The 22,132-nt window shown below is 54.7% G+C and overlaps 10 protein-coding genes across 10 annotated transcripts; 3 read left to right on the top strand and 7 right to left on the bottom strand.

Moving 5' to 3' along the window:
- Nucleotides 1–1,528: 1,528 nt before the first annotated feature.
- On the bottom strand, nucleotides 1,529–2,808 carry PHYSODRAFT_264234 (hypothetical protein; the record flags this gene model as incomplete). Its single annotated transcript, XM_009528022.1, has 5 exons — nucleotides 1,529–1,554; nucleotides 1,659–2,079; nucleotides 2,143–2,446; nucleotides 2,564–2,652; nucleotides 2,734–2,808. The coding sequence occupies 5 exons, from the start codon at nucleotides 2,806–2,808 to the stop codon at nucleotides 1,529–1,531; spliced, it is 915 nt and encodes a 304-aa protein (XP_009526317.1).
- Nucleotides 2,809–5,409: 2,601 nt separating this feature from the next.
- On the top strand, nucleotides 5,410–5,944 carry PHYSODRAFT_331264 (hypothetical protein; the record flags this gene model as incomplete). Its single annotated transcript, XM_009528023.1, has 2 exons — nucleotides 5,410–5,769; nucleotides 5,810–5,944. 2 exons carry the CDS (start codon nucleotides 5,410–5,412, stop codon nucleotides 5,942–5,944), a joined length of 495 nt encoding a protein of 164 aa, XP_009526318.1.
- Nucleotides 5,945–6,901: 957 nt separating this feature from the next.
- PHYSODRAFT_331265 (hypothetical protein) lies at nucleotides 6,902–7,478 on the bottom strand (the record flags this gene model as incomplete). The annotated part of the gene is made up of 3 exons (XM_009528024.1): nucleotides 6,902–6,985; nucleotides 7,069–7,206; nucleotides 7,404–7,478. The coding sequence occupies 3 exons, from the start codon at nucleotides 7,476–7,478 to the stop codon at nucleotides 6,902–6,904; spliced, it is 297 nt and encodes a 98-aa protein (XP_009526319.1).
- Nucleotides 7,479–7,585: 107 nt separating this feature from the next.
- On the bottom strand, nucleotides 7,586–7,972 carry PHYSODRAFT_250132 (hypothetical protein; the record flags this gene model as incomplete). The annotated part of the gene is made up of 1 exon (XM_009528025.1): nucleotides 7,586–7,972. The coding sequence occupies one exon, from the start codon at nucleotides 7,970–7,972 to the stop codon at nucleotides 7,586–7,588; it is 387 nt and encodes a 128-aa protein (XP_009526320.1).
- Nucleotides 7,973–8,526: 554 nt separating this feature from the next.
- On the bottom strand, nucleotides 8,527–9,051 carry PHYSODRAFT_503830 (hypothetical protein; the record flags this gene model as incomplete). The annotated part of the gene is made up of 1 exon (XM_009528026.1): nucleotides 8,527–9,051. The coding sequence occupies one exon, from the start codon at nucleotides 9,049–9,051 to the stop codon at nucleotides 8,527–8,529; it is 525 nt and encodes a 174-aa protein (XP_009526321.1).
- A 1,387-nt stretch (nucleotides 9,052–10,438) lies between these two features.
- Nucleotides 10,439–11,080, top strand: PHYSODRAFT_499826 (hypothetical protein; the record flags this gene model as incomplete). Its single annotated transcript, XM_009528027.1, has 2 exons — nucleotides 10,439–10,642; nucleotides 10,784–11,080. 2 exons carry the CDS (start codon nucleotides 10,439–10,441, stop codon nucleotides 11,078–11,080), a joined length of 501 nt encoding a protein of 166 aa, XP_009526322.1.
- A 2,449-nt stretch (nucleotides 11,081–13,529) lies between these two features.
- Nucleotides 13,530–14,254, bottom strand: PHYSODRAFT_253042 (hypothetical protein; the record flags this gene model as incomplete). The annotated part of the gene is made up of 2 exons (XM_009528028.1): nucleotides 13,530–13,855; nucleotides 13,918–14,254. 2 exons carry the CDS (start codon nucleotides 14,252–14,254, stop codon nucleotides 13,530–13,532), a joined length of 663 nt encoding a protein of 220 aa, XP_009526323.1.
- Nucleotides 14,255–14,733: 479 nt separating this feature from the next.
- Nucleotides 14,734–16,819, bottom strand: PHYSODRAFT_559953 (hypothetical protein; the record flags this gene model as incomplete). Its single annotated transcript, XM_009528029.1, has 1 exon — nucleotides 14,734–16,819. One exon carries the CDS (start codon nucleotides 16,817–16,819, stop codon nucleotides 14,795–14,797), a length of 2,025 nt encoding a protein of 674 aa, XP_009526324.1. The 3' UTR covers nucleotides 14,734–14,794.
- A 3,801-nt stretch (nucleotides 16,820–20,620) lies between these two features.
- PHYSODRAFT_431598 (hypothetical protein) lies at nucleotides 20,621–20,830 on the top strand (the record flags this gene model as incomplete). The annotated part of the gene is made up of 1 exon (XM_009528030.1): nucleotides 20,621–20,830. A coding segment is annotated over one exon (210 nt), but the record flags the coding sequence as incomplete, so codon positions are not given.
- A 669-nt stretch (nucleotides 20,831–21,499) lies between these two features.
- PHYSODRAFT_499030 (hypothetical protein) lies at nucleotides 21,500–21,712 on the bottom strand (the record flags this gene model as incomplete). The annotated part of the gene is made up of 1 exon (XM_009528031.1): nucleotides 21,500–21,712. The coding sequence occupies one exon, from the start codon at nucleotides 21,710–21,712 to the stop codon at nucleotides 21,500–21,502; it is 213 nt and encodes a 70-aa protein (XP_009526326.1).
- Nucleotides 21,713–22,132: the final 420 nt, after the last annotated feature.

Raw genomic sequence — 22,132 nt, forward strand, 5'->3', positions numbered from 1 at the left:
CGGCGGCGCGAAGTCGACAGCAGCCAACACTTCGAAAGGTGAGCGTGGTTGATGGCTTTGTATGCACTTCTCTATGAGAGGACTCACCTCGTGTTTGATTGCAGGGACAACGGTGCGCTTAACCTACTCCGCCGTTCACTGGCGGCGTCGGTGCATCAATGACACGTCCAGCGAGGACGAAGAGAACACGCCGCCGAACATCCAGCCCAGCCACCAGTACGACCGCGACAGCAAGCGCCGCATCGAAGACGCCAGCGAGTCTGCCAGCGCTACGGGCACAGCAACACCTCCTTGGCTGCCGCCAGAGAGAAGCCGCCCCAAGTCCAAGTTGGCAACGAACCCGCCGCCAAGCCAGGAGTCGACGTCTGCGCCCGTGACGCCACCGAGATCCCCAGCGGCGCTTCAGCCTCGCCACGAGGGCCGTCGTGCGCGTCGAGTCGACGGCTTCCAGCCGCTCATCGAGCCGAGGCATGTTCCAAGACTTGCTCTCGTCGCCGCTGACCACCGATGATCTGGACGAGCTTGCACGCACGCCGCGTCCTGCTCCTGTCCGAGCAGCGCCAAGTACACGTCGTGCTGGCTCGGGAGGGCTGCCGCCACCACGTAAGACGGCTGTTACTGCCCCCAGTAGTGATGCTTCACAGCAGCCATCGACTCAAGGTGCCGCCGCTGCCACCAACCACGATGCCGCCGAAGCGGCCAAGTACCCCAAGCTCCACAAGACGTCGAACCGTCTCGGAGGCGTGGACTTGGCCGGCTTTCGCGACACGGTGGGCGCCAAGCGCGCTCATGAAGAAGACAAAGACACGGCGGAAGCTAGCTACGCCAAAGCTAAGCGCATCCGTGCCATGAATGCAACAACAGCTCTCAAGACAAAGCTGGATGGCCTTGAAAACAACGCCAGCACCATGCGAGGATGCATCCTCGAGACGCTTCTGCTGCTCCGCGAAGAGAGCGAGCGGAAGGCTGCCGCCCGTCGCGCCGAGGAAGATCAGCGCCGCCGCGACGAAAAGGCGGCCAACGAGGCCCGCCTTCTGGAAGCCAAGGCTGAAGCTGAGGCGCGCCACCGTGAGGAGAAGCTGGAGAGAGAGGACCGTGCGCGCCGTGCGCGCGAAGATGCGCGCGCCCGCACTCAAGAGCTGCTCATATTGATCGGCGCACTGACTAAGAAGGCGTGAGCGGAAGGCGCGCATGCTCTTCGAAGTGAGGCTATCATTCACGTTCTAGTTACTATATACTTGTCGCTTACCACTAAGCCTCAAATCAAACATGTTGTTCATGATCCGCTAGCGTGTCCGTCATGGGTTACGTGATCTTCTAGCGCCTTCATCATCAGATGTACTTCTCGTGCTGCGTACACATCTCTGTGAAGTCAAGTGCAAGACGCACGAGCATCGAGTTCGGCTCTCCGTCGCAAAACGTTTGCAGCACGCTACTGCCAGCAACATCGAGATAATGAAGCAGCTCAATTCAACGGCAACGAAAAATGTATTGTTGTATGCAGTACAAACACGGCTAGTTCGACACCCTACTCGCTGGATAGCTCCATCTCGCCTGAAAACGTCGTGCGTATCTGCGAGATGCCGACCGTGCGGACGCGATAGTTAGCCATTCTGAAGATGTTGTTGATTCGGTGCCCACGAAGCTCGGGGTCGTACGGCAGGGGGAGGACAAGCGGCTGTACACCTTTTGCATGCTCCCCATGCCCCACTCCGCCGCCTGCCTCACGGACGTGATGGCGTTATGAAGCGTCCGCGCGGAGCTTCTCAGCGACGGGAGAATCCTCTCGAGATCGCCATCTTTGAGAGGAGTCAGGATGCGACCGACCATGCTGGTCGAACACGGGAAGGCCGAGTCCGACACCACGTTCATACGTGTGTCCGGGCAGAGGGTAGGGTCGAGCAACTTGGAACGGAAGCCCAAGGAGGTGTCGGAGTCGTTCCACGACCCGGGGCAATTGTGCTTACACCAAATGATGCAGCCGTCGGCTGCGAAGCAGATTGTGCCAGTCACGAAAATGGTGTGCAACCACCCGTTATACATGGCGTTCTGCAAGTCCGCATTCGACGGCTGCTGAACCTACAATATCATTGATGTTAGCATTCTATCATAGCAAGTAACATTTTACAAACTACAACTCACCCTTAAGTTCTTCCCATCAATGAAGCCGAATGTGTGTTTGGGAAGCGGCTCGCGGGCTTCCACAAGCTTTGCGAGTTCGGCTTGGCGAGCAGGCGAGGACCAAGAGATTCTGGCAGGAGCGTAGCCTTTTAGCGCCAGCGACAGCACTTCCTCGGCGCGGCGTAGCGTCCTCGATATGGTGCTCGGCGGAGCCCCAAACATCATACACAGGGAGCTCTGCTCCATCGACCCGACGTAAAAGCACAGCACCAGGCCCAGGATCTGGTGGTAGTGTCGGAGCTTCGGGGGCCGCCCGCGTGCCGTGCTGCGTGGGATGTAGTAAAAGCGGCTGAAGCGCCGCAGTAGTTGGTGGAAAGCCGGCCTGAAAGCATGCATGAATTAGATACAGCGCAGCAACTTCAGATAGTAAGTAGGGTCGCACCTGGTCAAGCGCGTCGCGTTTAGGAATTTGATGTCGCTTCCGCGCGTGTACAACATCATCCACGCGGAGTCGCAGGGCGTGTCCAGGCACTGGGTGGTCAGATAGTGCCTGGTCCGCATGGAGATCCTTCACGCCTCTTCCACGAGCTTGTCGTACACCTCCCTGCGCACCTCGTGCAGCGTCTCCTCCTGATCGACCAGGGCGCTAGCTAGCACCAGCATCGCATCGACGTCCTCTGCGGCCATCGCTCCGGAGCTTGTGTCCGACGCGCGCCAAATTCGAAACTGGTGAAATTTAGAAGGGATGCAGCGTCGGCGGTGTCCGGAACGAAATGACGGGTACATTCTTAAAGCCCAGCAAGCGTCTATCAAGCCGCCTGATTCAGGGCGATATCAAGCGGACACAAGTGACGCATGTACGACAATTGCGGTGGAGACTTTGAGCGCTATGTCAACATATATCTTTTTAAACCCTGTCATATCTGCTGCAGGTATGACAGCCCGTTAATGTATATCTGGTAGGCGTCCAGTGTACAGTGCAGTAGTCGCGAATGGGATACAATTCAGCACCACCCATAGAAGCATGAACAGCGCGTGCTATTGCAGCTAATGAATTTTGCTGTCAAGAGAAGTTGGGAAGGGAGGCATGTTTGATTAGTAGCTGATAGTACAAGTAGCAGTAGTTGCAATGCTTTTGAACACAACCCACTGCCAAATACCTCATGCACACCTATTCACCTAAAGAGAGCACAACGAAGTGTTGCTAGAACAGGGAGCCGAACGGGTCACGCGCTGAGGAACTAAGTCATGTCATGATCATAAGCTGTGAATGTTTGGCTCAGGTCTTTCGATTTGAGACGGTTTCAAACGAAAAGAGGCTTACGAACCTAAGCACGAATCGCGATTTAACCGCATCAATCGAAAGAGGCGTGTCTTGTGCTTCGTTTAAGCTATCGAATGCTTTGAAATGTTAAGAACGCGCGGAGTGGCTTCGGTCTAGAAAAACTATCTCCATTTTCGGACCCCCTAAACTCACGATTTTATTTGGGGCGTGTGACCTCAATATTATTTTCAATTTTAACGTATTGTGTATTATCAGAAAGCTCGCGCTAAAAGCAAGCAAATCAGAGTGTTTTTACGCTTTTTACGTGTGCTTTTCACTTTCGAAAGATGGATGTCCGGTTATTTCCGAAAATTGATTGGTCAACTTCAAACGCGATTATCTCGATAACTCCAAATGGCGCCTAAGCATCATTTCGTTTGAAACCGTCTCATTTATCTCACAATCAGCATGTTCACAAGTGGCTGTGCGCACGGGTACAAAAGTATCGCGAAATCGTTCACGTACTGGGTATCGACTTCTCGCGCGCGTTCGACACGATCGACCGTGCCAAACTCCTCAAAGTTCTACAGCAGTTTGTACACGACGACGAAATCCGGTTGATTCGACTCTTACTATCCGACACAACGCTTTCACTCCGCATCGGCCACCAGATCCTGCAACCATTCGGCAGCAACACAGGTACGCCACAGGGCGACTCACTCTCACCAGTATTATTTGTTATCTACCTAGAAGCAGTACTTAGAGATCTAGCTAGTCACCCTGCATTGCCGCCGGACCTGCTCCAGCAAATGATCGTGTATGCGGACGATGCCGACTTTATCTGTCGGGACCCCGCCCTCGTCGAGCTCATCCAGACCCATGCCCCGGAAGTATTCGCGCGCTGGTCGCTTCAAATGAACGCGGCAAAGACGGAGCACACAATTCTCCGCCGCTGCCTGACACCTGCCAGTGACGACCCCCACGCTCGTGCAGAGGAAGACCCATGGAGGTCTACGCGGAAGCTTGGCTCGTTGCTCGGAGATGCCGATGACGTATCGCGTCGGAAAATACTCGCTGCGGCTGCTCTTCGGCGGCTCTGGGCGGTCTGGCTGAGATCGCACCGTATCACAGACACGACACGAATTCGCCTCTACAACTGCTACGTACTGCCGATACTACTCTACAACTGCGGGACCTGGGCGCTTACACCAACGGAGCTTCACCGACTCGAAAGCTTTCACCGTCGCCAGCTACGATCTGTCCTCAATGTGCGTTACCCGTGCCACATCTCCAACGCTGATCTCTACGCAACGTGTGACGAGCGGCCGCTCCGTCACCGGATCACATCTGCGAGGTGGGAGTTTCTCGGGCACATTCTACGGCGACCACAAGATATCCCGGTGTTTATCCAGATGAAGGCGTATTTCGCTTCCTCAGACAGCAGCAGGTGGAGAGGTAGGCCCCGTACCACACTGCCTCTTGTCCTCGACCAGGACCTTGATGCTAGTGGGTGTGGCTACCGCCTCCGCACCAGCTCAGACTTGGAGAGACTTCGACTGCTTGCCCAAGACCGACGTAAATGGAAGGCCCTCATGACTACCATTGCTGACTCACTGCCAGCCAAAGGAGACTCGACGTATGCGGACACCACACTATGCCACCGACTAGCTAAACTGAGACTAGCGCAGGTGTAATTTGGCTACGCGTACACGTAAATCATAGCATTGCATTGCAATCAGCATGTTCAAATCCTGGACCTGATCTGCATAAGAACCAAAATAAAGGCGACCACTGTTCATCCTGTCCAATGTTCCGCGAAAACCATCCATACAGCCTCTGCATACGGACAGGCCCATAGGAGGTGCTCCAATGTCTCGTTGTGGCCCTCCCATCATTATACTACGTAGTACTTAATGGGTATCATCTGTTGGATTGCATGGGTCTGGACCCGAGTCATTATCACACTTGTGACCTAATCGCAATATTTATTTTTGGTATTGAAACTTCATTTTCACATGAGCACCATGATGAAGAAGAAGTCGGGCATCTCCATCCGCGCTTATGCAGCTGCGGCTTCAGCGACGGCACGACGCGAGCCACAGAACCCTGTTCGCCGTCCACAGCAAATTGATAGTGCACTTCAAGTGCTCATGGAAGAGCGAGAGCGGGCCACCCTTCAGAAGGCTATTGACAGTCGGCCGATTAATACAAAACGGAAGTACGAGGGCTACCAAAAGGAGTTTGTAGAGTGGAGCCAATTGATGGGGTTTGGCGATGGTGTTACTGCCACTGGTAGCAAGCTTCATCTCTTTTTGGACACCCAAGTCGTAGGCAGAGAGTCGAAGAAGAAGAAGAAGGGTAAAGTCATTGGGGGCATCAACGGTGTACGGCTACGACAACGCTATTGTAGACCTATACAACCAGCAGGTGGCGAACAAGATGAACGCTAACGACCACCCTCGCACGTACAAGGTAAAACAACTGCTCTCAACCGTCCAGGCGGAAACTACGGCGACACGGAAAAAAACTACACCGATCGCGGCGTGGGATCGTTGCTAGATGGCTACCAGTCTGAAGCCCAATTCACTCAGATTTGTGATACATTTTTCGTTTTGAACGATCTCATGGGAAGAGCAGCGTTTTTGGTATCTCATTTCGGCTTACTGCGAGGCGAAAACATTCGTGATCTGGAATTCGCCGACATGTTTTCCCAGGAACTAGACAAAGAGGGGTTCCAGCCATACACTGCGTTGGTTCTGCTAATCCAACACGGCAAAACGAATACGTTTGGAAAGCTGCAGCACGTTGGCTTCATGCGGAATAAGGCTGTTCATTTATGCCCAGTTGGAGCAGTTGCTTTCTACTTGTTTGAGCGCTTTCATCTCAACTGTGAACCCTTTCCGTGTTTTCGAAGATCGGAGGATTGGTATGACATCAAGTTCCTACGTGGCCGAGATCGAAACAAAGCCATTTCGTACAACACTCACAAGAAAAGCTACGAGGCTGTATTCGAGCATCTCGGTCTTACGTACAAAGCAAAAAGACTCATATCAACCGCCAGCAAGGCGTACGGCAGCTGGAGAGCGCTGATGTCGACATCTCTCAAACACGCCGACATGGCCGATGGGGTCTTGACACCGTTGAGGCCGTATACGCTGCTCCTCTGGCTCGGGAGGCGATTCGCGCTCTGTCAGGGCACCCGCCACGTTCTCGTCTTTATTACTTGGAGCGTACCATTGTAGACCCGCCCAACGACCTCAAACAACAGGTTTTTCCTGGACTCGAGAGTTACAAACAGGTCGGTACGATGGCGGTCAACGTGGCAGAGAGGCGGCGGAGATGAATGCGTATACTTCGCTGCGTGCCTCGCAGCCCAGGTTGTTGTTGCTCGAGGTGCTGTTGGTCGACGACGAGTAGTCGGACACAACGATGGGACGGAGCCGCATGGCTCGGTGACAACGCCCAGGACGTGGCGCTGTACGTTGCACACATTGAGGTACTGGAAGCTGAAGATCGTTACGAGGGCGCCGCCAGGCTGAGGATGATGCTCAGCATCACGGTGCAGGCGTACTTGTACGCCGTGACGTCGCAGTGTCCGCCCTATATGTCCACAACAACCTGTAGCATGTAGAACGTCACAATGAGCGGCTTTTGCCCACGATATACATGCCTTGGTACACAACCGTCAGCAGTACGTACAGACACGCGCTCAGCAGGGCGGGCAGGCTTGCGTTCTCGAGCGCCATGTTGGCCAGCATGGCCGACGTCACAGGCCACGGGTAGCGGCGGCCTTGAGATGAGTTAATGGCGCTCGGAGAAGGCTCGCCCAAAATTTGTCAGCGAGACAGCCAATCAAATCGTAGTATTTGGGTCATGACCCAGCGACTGGTATCTCGGGGTAACACACCAAAAAGCGGCTGGTATCTCCGGACTGGGTCATGACCGAGTCATGACTTTTTGCATTTTACTACGTAGTAAAATGCAAAAAGTCCTGCCTTCTCCTCCTTGCGTGGCCGACCCCGCGGTCAGGGACCAGCGCCAGCGCCTCGGCAACCTGCGCGCGGCGGCTTTCGCTCGACGCCTTGCGTGGCATGTTTTCGACACGCACAAAAGCAGGTGTCAAAAACGATTATGAAGAACCGTTTTCGACATTTTGACCAACTTCAACTTGCTTGCACTAACTGAGTTCGGACGATGCCGTCAGTACTCCTTGCCGGCGTATTTCTTGAGCTGTGCCAGCAGGTCCTGGTACACGAGCTCGTTGGCGTTCTGGGCCCAGGTGAAGTCCAGGTGCGAGAAGGCTGCGACGGGCTTCTCGTGCACGATGGTGCCGCTGGGTAGTGCGGACCGGATCTGCGCGATGTCGGTGGAGGTCGCGAACGTGTCGGTGGCGCCAATGTAGAAGCCCGTGCGCGGGTAGACCATCTTGCCGACTGGGTAGACGGGCGGGTCGAAGCTGCCGTACACAGCCTTGTTCTTGCAAATGAGCGACGAGCAGAGGTTGATCCCCAGGAGACGCACGCAGCTGCAGCCGAAGTCGTACGACGCGAAGGTGTCGTCCCGGATGCCTTGAGCGTAGTGAGCCATGTTTTTGACGGAGGTGCCGGCAGATGTTTGTGATAGGTAGACGGATTCGTGTGACGTTCAAGTTGTCCGAAGGTCCGGCGATGAGACTGATTGACGAGTTGCAGATGTCGGCCACGTTGGTGCCAACGACGTCTGACAGAAGCACTGTAAGAAGGTCGTTGTGCGTGTAGTGGGATCCGAATGAACACACTCGCTAGGGAAGCTGGTGCTTCCTGTAAACTCTTGCTTGTAATCTAGTCTGCAATTTCCAGATTGAGATCGGCAGGGACTTCGTCAGATACCTCCACTGCACTACCGGTATGTGCTATCCTCCTAGGGCCTACCAACCTCCGAGTCTTATCTTACACCAGCCTCGACTGGGACCGTCCTCGGTCGCCAGCCCGATGCGTGGTCAGGTCGTGAAGACGATCGCCCCACTACACCGCCCCACCAAGACTTGACCACACATTTGGAAGTGGGCAACCTTGGATTTGTTGGTAACGTTGCTCGAATGTACCAGTGTACCAATGGAATGGTACCATGTACCCGCAACATAGTCACTTCAAGTTGAAGTGCTAAAGTTGCTCTAATGTTACATGTAGTTGCACTTTACTCGTCGCGGCTACGTACTGCCTCACCATCACAGGGATATCCTTGTACAGTGAACTGAGCGACTCCCACGAGTCCTCAATTGGCTCCAGACCCTTCCACCCAACCAGTATCTCGTAACACCTCTTCGCCGAGTTCCACCGGTGCTCTTTCAGCTCAGCAACGGTCAGGACAATGCCTTGAGCAGCCACGTGCTCACGAATCTCCTCCGTTACCTCGAAGGACGCGTCCGCGTAGAACTTAAGGCGTGAGGCATGTACGTCTGATTCCGCGCCAGTCACTAGGTGCTGCACGCGGAAAGAGTGTTCGTCTGCACCAACGATCTGATACGGGCCTATCCAAGTGACAAGCAGCTTGTCATTGTGTTTTTGGTCCACTCGAGACCGCAACACGTAGTCACCGACATCGAAATTCGCCACTCTGGCTAGTCTTTGCGTTTTCTGATTCTGTTTTGTTTGTTCCGACCTTGCCACTTGCACTCGCTTGTGCATCTCTTGCACCCCGGCACGCAGCAGCGCCAGCTTTGCTTCTATCTGGCTGCTAGTTGTACCGAGCTCTAGGAATGTGTTGTCCTCGCCGTTGAATCCAAAGTCTAGCGGGGATGCAGCCGGGAGGACGCAGAACAACTCCACTGGTGCTTTGTTGCCTAGCGACGGAACTGGTGCGTGGTTTAAGTTCGACTGTACCACTGGATCAAAATGTACCCAATCACGAATGTCCAGAGGCACATAGCGCGGAGGACCTGGACAATGTCCCTGTTGACTCTCTCAATTGACCCATTAGTCCACGGACTGTATGCCACCGTAAAGCGCTGCCCACAGGTAAGACGTCTCGCCACCTCGGCCACCACTTGGTTCTTGAAGTGGGTGCCCTGGTCGCTTATCCATACCCGAGGTACTTCGTAGCGGCTGTGCCAGTCGAGGATTGCTTCAGCTGTCACCGCTGCTGTAGGTACAGCACACGGCACTAACTCGCAAAAGTGGGTCGCATCATCCTTTAGCACCAGTAGGTACTGCAAGGCGCCAAATGATTCACCAAGATGTAGGTAGTCCCAATGTAAAGCTCCATTTCGTTCGCTGCATCGGAATGTCTCTGCCCATGGTCTCATCACCACCTTCCCCCCCCTTTTACATGCTGGCACATGAGGCAGCCAGCAAGGAAAGTCTTGACTAGGGCGGAGAGATTCCGTATGAGGAACCTGCGGTTCACCACGTTCATCAGCGCTTCGCGGCCTCTGTGACCCTGCGCCCCACAGTGGGCGATCACTAAAAGTCGTTGAACCAGACTCGTTTCGGTGCTAGGAACCCAAATCCGTTCATTACCACACCGTAGACCAGCATCACTCCGTGTCAGGCCTTGTGGCCGGTCGACAATGTGCCGTTGCTGAGTTTCTTGCAGCTCTTCAACTGTTGGCCATTCAAAGTTGCCGTCGCTGAACGGCCGAATTCGCGGTCGGTCGTTCGGTCGACTAGTTGAGTCACCGGACTGGTCCTCATCACGCTGGCGGCGCAGTGTGACGCGCTTCACTGCCACACTTGGTGCGGGTCGTGTGCCTGCCCATCGAGACACCATATCAGCCCACACGTTGTGTGCTCCATCGATATGCTCAATAGTATACCGAAAATCCATCAATTTCATGGACCATCTCAACAGCTTGCCACGAACATGCTTCTTCACCTCACGACCCGGCGCGAACGCATGAATCAGGTTGCGGTGGTAACAGTACATGCGAGAGCCACCCGGCTGCAACAACAAGTAGCTCAGCTTGTCGCGCGCCATGATGATAGGGAGGGCCTCTTTTTCGATAGCGCTCCAATTTTTTGTGCTCCAGTAAAAGTACCACCAAGACAGATAAGCAGCTCATGTTGCTGGTCCTGGATGTCTGCATCACTTTTCCAACTGGGCACTTGCGTCACGACCACTGACCATCCAACGTCTGAGGCGTCCGTCAGCAAAACCATCTCTGCATCCGGCTTTGGGAACGCGAGGGTGGCTGCATCAGCCAGAGCCTGCTTCACCGCGTCGTACGCTGCGCCTTCCTGCTCGGTAAGTGCGATCGGTATACCCGCAGCCGCACGCTTCGTTCGCCTTGACGCCTGAGCCATCGCTTTGTCCAGTGTGTCCTACCGAGGACGTGCTAATCGCGCAAAGTCTACGATGCTGTCTCTCATCCAGTTCGTAGAGCACAAGAACTGCTGGAGTTCTCCGGCATTCGTCGGGTAGGGCATCGACCGTAAGGCCTGGATGCGCTTTGAGTCATGCTTCACACCTTCACCGTTGATCACTTTCCCACACCACTTCACCTCACGTTTATATACGCAGGACTTCGAAACACTCAACTTGAAGCCGAACTTGGCCGTCAACTCAAGCATTTCCTGCAACTTGTCCAGGTATGTGTCAATATCGGCGGCGTACAACAGTAAGTCGTCTATCCAGACGAACAAATGCTTGTACAGCAGTGCTGCAAAGCACCGCTCAATGGCCGACTGGAAATACAACGCAGCGTCGGCACTGCCTTGAGGTACTCGTGTTGGGGTGTAGATCTTCCGGTGGGTCATGTAGGACAACAGCTCCTGGCACTCTTTGGCAAGTGGGAGCTGCCAGTAGCCTTTAATGAAGTCGAAGAACCCAAAGTGGTTGCTGCCTCTCATATTCTCCAAATCAACGTGCAAGTTGGGCATTAGTCCAGCCATAGGCTCAGTCTGTGCGTTGAAAGGTTTGTAGTCCACAGTCTGCCGAAAATCACCAGCGCCACGCTTCCGCACAGGTAGCGCGGCACACGCCCAACGGCTGGTCGGGTTCTCGTAAACCCACCCGAGCTTCACCAACATCTCGTTGAACGACTCAAGAAATGCCTGGTATTCGGGCGCATACAAGCGAGCCTTCGCCTTGTACGGCCTACAGCCCGTCTTCATCCTAATTCTCATCGGTTCCACATTTCCAGGTGGATCATCGCCGAGAACTAGCCTCCAGACATCATAGGCGTATACAATCGTGCGCAGTCGCTCGACTTTGTCGGCAGGGAAGCCTTCATCCAGAGCACGCTGGATCATTGCCTCTACTGCCTGTCGAATCGCCTCCGCGTCATTGTCTCCTGCTGCTACTTCAGGAACTTCTTCATCGTCATCTCCGTCGTCGCCTCTTGGTGTGGCTAGCAGCTCCAATTGGCGCTCGACATCGATTCCTAAAGCCTTCAGCACAACATCTCCAAGTAAAAATTCATTTTCCTTATTATCGAGAATCAAACACGGCACCGGTTTCAGAATAATGACAGGGCCAGCGGCGGTCATGAGCGAGAGCCTTAGTTTCGTCTTTCGCGCGCCCACGTCTTCCCTCCACCCGGCAGCTTGCACTCGATCGGGGTCTTCAATGTCATCACTTCAAAATTCACACCTCGCTCACCAATTTTCTTCAGAGTCGTAGAGCTGATACACGATGTCTCCGCTCCTGAGTCCGGACAGTATTCCACATCCACGACACCACCAACACGCAGTAATCGGGCTTGGCCCACTCGATCGGGTAGGCACTCTCTAATTCGTCTTAGTTTTACGATTCCTCCTTGGTTTCTGCCTCCGTGTTCCAGGGGCATCGTCGGCTGGCTTGTCGGGGCAGTCGGCTTGACGGTGCTGGCCACCACAGGTCCAACACCCACCCTTAGGTCCTGGCTGGGCTTGTTCCGAGTCGGTCCGAAATATAGTCCTCTGAGCTGCCGGTGCCTGAGGTTCGCGAGGGTTTTGCTTCTCACGCACGATTCTGCCACGCTTCGGGGTCCTTGAGGCCAATTCCTGCTTTGACTCCTGCGTGTGAGGTCGTCTCTTGTTCTTCGTGTGAGCTTTGTCCTCGCGATCAATTTCCAACGCCTTCTCACTCACGAGCTTGAACAGCAGCGAAACACTGGACTGTGCGGCAGGCAAGCGAAAATCAATCCCGTTCTTCACTCGGATTTCCAATTCTCGAGGTAGACAGTTGGACAGGACCTTGCACTTCTTCTTGATCCCGTCCTCCTCTGAGAACAAAGCCGTCAGCCCATTCGTTTTCACTATCGTGTTGCACAGGTGGAAATAGTCCATGACTCTCACATCAATATGAGACTTGGTTGTTGACATCACTAGCTGAGCCTGAAACAACTCGTCGATGTTCGGCAAAGCGTTGTTCTTAAAGCTCCGTACGGTCGCCATGATCTACTCCCAGATGAACTCATCGGTGAGCTCGTCCTTTGACTTATCCCATTTCGTCTCACACAGTGTCTCGAGGAAGCTGTCGTCGAACGAGTTGCGTATCGAACGCATGACAGACTTCAGGTCTTCCCCAGACGACACACAGCGCACCCTCATGATCTCTTCGTACTCGAGCCGAAGGTCGACCCAGCGGGTGAGCGCTTCGTGCGAGATGTATTCGACCTTCGGCGCTGCAGTGACCATAAAGATCGGGTGCGCGACCGAAGGGTAGTCGGTCTCCTGGCTGGTCGTCAGCGGCATCGAGCCACCTACCAAACCTCACCGGGACCGACTCGGTCTCCTGCTGCCGAGCTCTACTCGCGCCAGCAGTGCGCGCAGGTTTCTTACCCTTGCCTCTTGTTGGCCTGGCTTGGCCTGCTTGCTTCGTTGATGCAGCCGCAGTCTTCCTTGGCCGCAGGGTTCGACCCGTGCTAGCCGCCTGCTGAGTCGCAGCGGCAGCAGGAGTCGCATCCGTCGACGTCGTTCCGTTGTCCATGTCGTTTCCTTCGACACTAAAGTTAACTTTGTAGTGGGATTCGAATGAACACACTCGCTAGGGAAGCTGGTGCTTCCTGTAAACTCTTGCTTGTATTCTAGTCTGCAATTTCCAGATTGAGATCGGCAGGGACTTCGTCAGATACCTCCACTGCACTACCGGTATGTAGCTATCCTCCTAGGGCCTACCAACCTCCGAGTCTTATCTTACACCAGCCTCGACTGGGACCGTCCTCGGTCGCCAGCCCGATGCGTGGTCAGGTCGTGAAGACCGTCGCCCCACTACAGTGCGGTAGGAAGCTGGTGAAGCCGAGGTTGAGGAACATCTCATCCATATTTTCTTTCGCTAACGCCACAAAGTACTCGGCGGTAGTGTGACCCGTCCAAGCCACTGGTGCCAGTGCAGCTAAGTAGTCAACCTTCTGTGCGATTTCCTGGTTCTCGGAGAAGCCCACGAACGCTTGTGTGGTGCCCTCCGAATGCCCCACGTAGCTCACCGTCGAGCGACCAGTGGTGGCCAGTATGTGGTTCACAAACGCCGGCAGGTCGTAGAGACCCATGTCCTCCAAGTGAAATCCCAGAACTCGTCGTCGTCGGTGGTGTAGTCCAGGTGCGAGCGAGACCAGGTTGTGCCGCGGTTGTTACCGAGCCAGACGTCGAAGCCGGCGTCGGCCAACACGTAAGCGAGACTTTTGTTGCGGAAGTTGGAGATGAACGTGAAGCTGCTGTCCAGCAGACCGTGTTGCAGGTGGACTGCGGGCTTGTTGGGAGCAGCAGCAGAGCCGGATTGGCTCTCGGCGTAAGTCTTCGGAAGTCGGTACATGGTGAGCACGTATCGATCCGAGGTGGTGACTTTGTGCGTCTCGATGGCGTAGCTGCGAGCTTGGACGATCTCGACGACGGTCTTGTCTGTATCTGGGTCCGCTGGGGCCCGATACCCCAAAGAGAACCCCGGGACTTCGTTTGCAGCTTGGATGGACATTGTGACGATACCTGCCAGTAGTAATAGCGCAATGCTGGCTACCGGTACTAGCCCACCAAGGATTCTACGAGTGCATTGCCGCATCGGGCTTTCGATGACTCCAATCAGTCGTGAGCCCTTCAAACTCCAAGAAGTTCTGTCATCATACTCGGAGAGTTGTGTGGCTAAATAAGGCCAAATCAATCCCGTCGAGTACTAGAATCTAAGTCTATGAATAAGATGATGTATTGCTGCTACCCCAAGATTCGATCGAGCAAATAGCTACAAATGTCGACTTGAAGCCATGCGCAGCTTCACCACCGTTCCCGCCGTTACGACGTCATGTATTCCAGCTTGCAATCTACCCTTACCGATTCGTGTAGATGGAGGCTGGTTTGACTCGAATACTACTGCATAGTTCCTTCAAACCCGGTGAACTTGAAAACCCGCGACACTGCAAATACAGGAACGAAGACACTGACCAGCGTGCTGTCGCGAGTGATACTTGCAGTCTGATACATTACGTCGAAACCTTACATTGTACACTAACAGCTACTAGACCTACTCAAAGATCAAGGACTTGAGCAAGTTCTCCATGCCGTCCATCGCGTGCGCGATCGCCTCCATCGAGCTCGCGTACGAGATGCGCATGCCGAACTCGTCGCCGAACTCGGAGCCCGGCACCACGGCCACGTGCGAGTGTTGCAGCAGGTGCGCGCAGAAGTCGTCGACGCTTGCGAGCGCCACGCTCTTGTCAGCCATGAACGCCTTCTTGCCCTTGAAGTAGCTCGACAGGTCCAGGAACACGTAGAAGGCCGACGTCGGGTACGCGAAGCGCACGTTGGGCATGGCGCTTAGGCGCTTGACGATGTACCGGCGCTTGGTGTCGAGGTTCTTCATGACCTCGGTGATGCGGCGCTCCCCCTTCTCCATGCACTCGAGCTCGTACTTCAGCGCCTCCACGGCAGCCACCTGGCCCACCGTGTTCGGGCACGACGTGAGCTGCGCCTGCAACAGCGTGCACGGGTCGATGTAGTACTTTGGTGCGGCGAGGTAGCCCACCCGCAGACCGGTCATGGCGTGCGCCTTGGAGAAGCCGTTCACCAGCAGCGTGCGCTCGTACATGCCCGGCAGCGTCGCGAAGCTCACGTGCTTGCGCTCGGACTCGCCCTCGTCCTGGTACAGCAGCTGCTCGTAGATCTCGTCCGAGACGACCACGACGTGGCGGAACTGCGGCTTGCGCAGCACGGCGGCGATCCGCTCGAGGTGCTCGGGGCTGTGCAGCGTGCCGGCCGGGTTGCTCGGGTTGCACAGGATGATGGCCTTGGCGTCCGGGTGCGCCGTCAGCGTCCTCTCCAGCTCCTGCGGGTTGATCAGGTAGTTCTCCTCGAGTGTCGTGCGCAGCGGAATGGGCTCCGCGTACACGAGCTTGACGATCTCTGGGTAGTTGAGCCAGTAGGGCGTGGGGATGATGACCTTCTGGCCGGGACGGCACACCGTGTAGAGCGCCTGGTACACTGACTGCTGCGCACCGTTCGACACGAGCACCTCCGTGGCTGGGTCGTACTTGAGCCCCTTTGCCTTCTCCAGGTACGTCGAGATGAGGCCGCGCAGCTCCAACAGCCCCTTCATGTGCGCGTACTTGATGTTGCCGTCGCTCATGGCCTTGGCACCTGCAGCCAACACGCGCTCGTGCGGGTTGTAGTCGGGCTCACCCACGCAGAGCGACCAGACCTGCTTGCCCTCGGCCTCCATTTGCTTGGTCTGGCCGTGGATCAGCACGGTCTTGGCGACCGTCACCTTTTGGAACATGGGGTTCAGCGGGTACTTGTCGGCCATGGTGATGTTGGTGCCGGTCTCGCGGCGGCCGGTCTTGCGCGCTAGCTCGACCGCCGTCAGGGCCTCCGCGCTCTGCGCCGTCGCATACGAGCCCAGCACGCGCACGAAAGCGCAGATCTCGCTGAGCCGCCGCATGGCCGCCGCCATGTTGGCATCCGTGAGGTGGCCCTGCACGTCTACGTAGAAGAGGTACTTGTACCTGCGGGTGTCGACGGCCGTCTCTCCGTGCTGCTGCGGGGCCTGGCCATCCCATGGGCGGCTCTCGATCTTGGTCAGGTCCAGGTCGCGCTGCGAGAAGACGGCGAGTGCGCGGGTGAGCATGCCCCTGGCCGAGCTGTCCTTGAAGCCGAAGACCAGCGACGTCTTGAAGTCGACGCCTGCCGTCTTCTTGTCGTCCAGCGCCAGGTCCTCCTTCTTGGACAGCAGCAGGAACCGCGTGTACGATGACGACGGCGTCGACGATGCGTCCTGCGGCACCGGGGCGGCCTCTGGCTGCTGCTGCTGAAGGTCGTACTCGCCCACGACGTGCAGACCGTACTTGAGCAGCAGGTCGTAGTGGGCGTGGATGCTGCCGAGCGAGGACGACTCGATGGGCAGCACGGCGAAGTCCACCTCCTCGTCGTTGACGGCGGCGCATGCGTCCTCGACGCGCTTGTAGGCCACGGCCGAGGCCGAATTGTCCACGAAGTGGCGCGCGGCGCGCTCGGCCTCACCGCCCTCGTACGCGATCTTGAGCTCGGCTCCCATGACTCCGAGTTGAAGTGGCTGGATGGTCGGGATGTTGAAGCTGCAACGAGCTTGTCGCCGACGGTGTCAATTGGGGAATGAGAGCTTTACGACGCCAAGTTGCCAAGACGGCGGGGACAGCACGGTGGGCTCGATGCCGAGGGCGAGGAGAGCGGCTCTGGTTGCGTGACAGCTCCCGCGTCACCCGAGAAGACTAGCGAGATCAAGCGCGGGAAGCTTGGGTGATCAGCTTGCAATGCTTCAGTTTTGGTGTCGGCGACCAAGCAGCATGTTTGGTCGCGTCTCTCGCTGCGACCAAACGCTTTGATTGGTCGCGGAAAGCCTCTTTTATGGTCGCGGCCCAAGCCGAAAAACCCAAATTGGGTTTTACACTACCGGTAGCGGATTCTTCCGAATAGTACACCGGTATTACAGTAGTAGTATAGACGATATTATACCTTGTTCCAGTGTTTACTATTCGGATGGGTATTGTATTAGGAGGTATTTAGTTTAACTTGGACTTGTCAATTGCAGCGCAGAATGGAAAGTGCTTGATCGAATTACGAGTTTCCTTGTCCACGTGTCCTACACAGAGCGAACTTACCAACATCTTCTAGAATGTCCTCGACGCTTCCATGACCAACACTCTGGAACGCACTGTAAGTTGCCTTTCTCCGTACTCGTAGACAGGACCAGCAAATCCTTAACACTCCCCCTCAACTTGCACGTCGACGACCCCGCTTGCATTGCACAGCTGCATCAGACGCGGTGTTGGCACCGCCTTGGTAAGGAAGTCGGCCAGCTGCTCCTCCGTGGGTACATGTTTTAGCTTGATCCGTCCGGCTTCGACATGATCGCGCACAAAGTGCGCTCGTAGATCGCTTGTTTGCGGCCATTGCAATCGCCGACTTGTTGTCCAGTTGTAGCGTGGTCGGACCTTCAGACTTGAACCCCATCTCGACCAGCAAGTACCTCAGCCAGAGCACCTCTTGGGCAGCAGGCGAGAGCGCCATGTACTCTGCCTCTGCCGACGACAAGGCGACTGTGGTGTGGCGCTTGCTTTTGTAGACAACTGGTCCACCACCAAGCAGCAGCAAAACACCCGATGTAGAGCGACGAGTCTGCTTGTCACCACCCCAGTTGGCATCAGCATAGGCACGGATACCTGTTCGGTCGCCCGACTCGCAGCAAAAACCGAATGCCACGAGTAGCTGTGCCTTTCAAGTAGTGTAGAACCCGAAGAGCAGCACGCCAATGCATCTCGCGCGGGCAGTCGAGGTACTGCGACAGCGATGAGAGAACAGCGCTAATATCAGGTCTCGTTGCATTCGCGACGTACAGTAGAGACCCAATTAATTCGCGGTAAGTGCGGGCATCCTCGAACGTGTCATGGGAGTCATCGGGGGCGAAATCCTGGCCTAGCACCATGGGGTTTCGGACTGAGTTGGCTTCAACTTGACCAAAGCGCGCGAGCATCCGCTTGATGAACTGCGTCTGCCTCACCACCAACTCCCCCTTATCACGTGCGTACTCGATCTCCATTCCAAGCACATATCGGGCATCTCCCAGCGACTTCACCGTGAAACGTGAACTTAGTGCAGCACAAATCTTGTCGGCCTCAGCGTCCGTAGCGCAGCCCACCAGAAGGTCATCCACGTACAGGACAATGTACACAGGAGACTGGCCATTCTTGCCAAGACGAACAAAGAGGCAGGGATCGGCACGGCACTGAACGAAGCCCATCTCCACGAACGCTGCTCGGATAGTCTTGAACCACACAGCTGCGGCCTGCTTCAGTCCATAGAGGCTTCGTGGCAGCTTACACACCAGACCTCCATCAGCACGAACACCTTGAGGCACCGCCATGTACACATCCACGTCGAGCGTTCCATTTTGAAAAGCCGTCTCAATGTCGAACTGTCGGATCTTCAGACGCTTGCTGCAGCAGACAGAGAGAAACACGCGGATGGTGTTGGTGCTTGCGACCGGCGAGTAGGTGTAGTAGTAGTCGACGCCACGAGTCTGGAGACAACCGAGAGCGACGAGTCGAGCTTTGTAGCGCACAATGTTTCCATGCTCGTCAAACTTGTAGGAAAACACCCACCTACAGCCGATTACCGTCACGCCGTGAGGACGCCTGACCATATCCCAAGTGTGATTGCGAATGTGAGCCCTGATCTCCTTTCGAACGGCCTCTTTCCACTGCTTAGCCTCCGGCGAAGACATGGCTTCAGCGTAACTCCCAGGCACATCCGTCGCGGCCAAGGCGATCTCATACTCGTCGAGCCGAGGGCGCTTGGAGTCTGGCTCTCCGACCTCGCTGTCATGCTCCGAGCTCATGTGTGGCTCGTTGGCAAGCAACGGAACATCGCCTTCGCTATCAGCACCAACACGATCATCATCTCCATTGGTCAGAAGTCGAGCCTAATCACTTCTCGCGGCACGGCCAGGTCTTGATCCACCACTGAAGACGATTCGGTTTTCGCTGAACGGCAAGGCCCTGGCCGATTCTAATGCAGCAATCGCTCGAGAGGAGGAGGGTGTAGGAAGTCGAGGGACTTGATTAGGCTCAGCGATAGTGGGCAGTAGACCACTGGGACGATCAGCGCGCAAGTCAACCTCACTTCTAGGGCTTCTTCTCATAGTTTCGCTTGGAAGCATGCTGCCATCCGGCTGCATTACCGAGGAGCCCCCCGCAAGCGAAACAACCGTGGTTCCACCTCCATGCCCGTCACCTGTTCACCCGTTTCATCAATTTCCATGTCCGCTGTGGATTCAGTAGGAGGTGTGGGCACGTACGAAGCACCCCAGTCGTCGTCATCATCCGCAGTCACGTTCCTTGAATCACGGCCACTATCAATGAGAACAACATCGCGGTAGCGAGACGGCGGGCGCTCGTCCAGCGTCACCGTGCGAGTCTTCACAAGTCGTTGATCCTCACAGTCCCAGACGCTCGACGCGCAGAACTGGTTGAACCTCTTGTTGGTGTACGCGCCTCCATTGTCACTACGGAGACACTTGACCTTGTAACTCGTCTGAGTCTCAGCGAGGGCGTTGAACTCGCGAAACCGATCCAACACCTGGACCTTTGACGTGAGCAGTTACACGTAGACGAATCTGCTGTAGTCGTCAATGAACGTGAGGACATACAGAACACCGCCCTTGGATTTTGGCTTCATGGGACCCATTAGATCAGTATGAACAACTTCAAGAGGGTGACGCGTCTTCACTTCACTGCCCGATTTGCGCGCAAATGGACTTGTCGTCAACCACCACAAACAGCGATCATACGGTCATCTTCATGGTCCAAAGCGGAAAGACCACCACACACCTTAGACATCGCGAACATCTTCGACGCCGAAACATGCCCCAACAGTAGTGGGTCATGGAACATTACGCCGGCAGTTTTGTTCCTTACCGTAATTTACCACCGAGAACATTCCTGAAACCTTCTTTCGGGACAGCAGCGATTTCAACGACGACCCCTCTCGACCACTTGAGAGCGAGAGCCACGTCTTTTCGATATGAGGGTAGCTTTAGAACCTGAACCGGTCAGATCTAATAGACGTTGATTTGACGACGCCCACTTTATAGCGAGAGCCACGTCTTTTGGATCTTAGGGCGTTTCGGGACCGCTCGTTCAAACTATATTGATAAAACCACTAGAACATTACGCTAGCAGATTTTACAAGCAGTTCGGACCAGCGCGACGTGGCGTCTCATCATTGGCTGAAAATCTATGTCACACCTTCATGTTCGCTTAAGTACGCCAGAAATTCTACCTCCTTCTTCCTCATTCCAGAATTTCCCGGCTCGAGGAAGCTTAGCTGTGCTGTCGTTGGTGCCGCGGGCAGCGCAATCCCTGTGGACATTGACGAGAACAAGTTGGTGGGCCACTTGAAGAAGGCAATCAAGGCGGAGAAGCCGAACGACTTCAAGGACGTCGACGCAGACAAGCTGCAGCTCTTCCTGGCGAAGACGGCGGACGGCGCGTGGCTCTCATCGAAGGACCCTGATGTCACCTTCTTACGAATATCAGCCTTGCTGTTGATAGCTACAGGAGTGCTAAATACAGACGTGTTGCTAATTTTCGGGTGGAAGTAGCGAGTCTCGATGTCATCAGTTCTGCTGACAAGCTTGTATCCAAGAGCGATGTTGACTTTGAAGGCAGACTTCTGGGTTGCGAGCACGTTCTCGAGCTTGTCGTAGAACTCAGCAGGCTGAATTCCCTCGTAGAGGTGCGACTCCATGTTCTTGCCTTGGTAGAAGCGGTACTTACTGTCTTCCTTGAAATCAGCAGCCACATTCTTTTGGAGCTTGCCTAGACTGATCTGGTACTGCTTCGCTACCAATTTTTGGTTGGTGGGGTGGGAAATGTTGCTAATGTATACCATGCGCCCCGTCTTGCCACGTACCTTAATACGGTAGCTACTACCCCATCGAATGGGCTGAATATTTAATCTCTTTAATCCTTCGAGTTCGTATGCAAACATGTTGCCTATATATGTTTGACTATATTATTCTCCGTAGATATGACTTTATAATTATTTGACCTTGTATCAGGATCGACTTTATATCTTAGTCATTTACAAAATATTCTGAAATTAATTAATTCAAATATTTGGCTTATACCTTTTTGGAGGTCTTAAGCCATTGTCTTTGACTATATTGGGATTAACTTTTTGAGAAAAAATTAATTAATTAATTAAGTTCGGTTTCATTATTAAGTTCGACTTCACCATCAATAAGCTCGGTTGTGGACTTACGCTTGCGAGCTCGAATCTGGTCTCTATTCTTGTCATCGTAGTCTTTTTGATAAGATAAACGGGCTTCGCGTGTGCGCTGGTAGTAGCGCTTCTGCGCTGCTTTGATACGTTCCTTGCTAGCTTGGTATTGCTCAGGAGAGTACGTCATCGTTGTATATTAGTAACTTTATATTTGTCAGGATCGATCAACAAATACTTGGTAATTGAGAAGTTGAAGACACCATGCTTCCATTAAATTATTCATTTCCTCTTTCTCCTCCTCTGTTTCTCTTTGTGCTCTGTGAGGGTTGTTGTTGTTGAGGTTGTCGCTGAGCTTCAGTAGCAGGAAGCAGCGAAGTGTGCTCGGTCAATTCTTGATGCTGGGCTTCAGCAGCAAAAGTCAGGTCGGTCATTTCTTGTCGCTGGGCTTGTAACGGTGTCTCGTCCTTCGCTTCCTCGATCATGTTGTCAAGCTTCGATTTCCAATGTTGCGAATATGACAGAATCGCTCCCATCGCAATATCAACACCAATCATCTGACACACGATAAGCGAGCGGCCAGGAACTGTTAAACATCCTTTTTCGTCGG

Source organism: Phytophthora sojae (assembly GCF_000149755.1).
Source record: "Phytophthora sojae unplaced genomic scaffold PHYSOscaffold_4, whole genome shotgun sequence".
Classification (NCBI taxonomy): domain Eukaryota; phylum Oomycota; class Peronosporomycetes; order Peronosporales; family Peronosporaceae; genus Phytophthora; species Phytophthora sojae.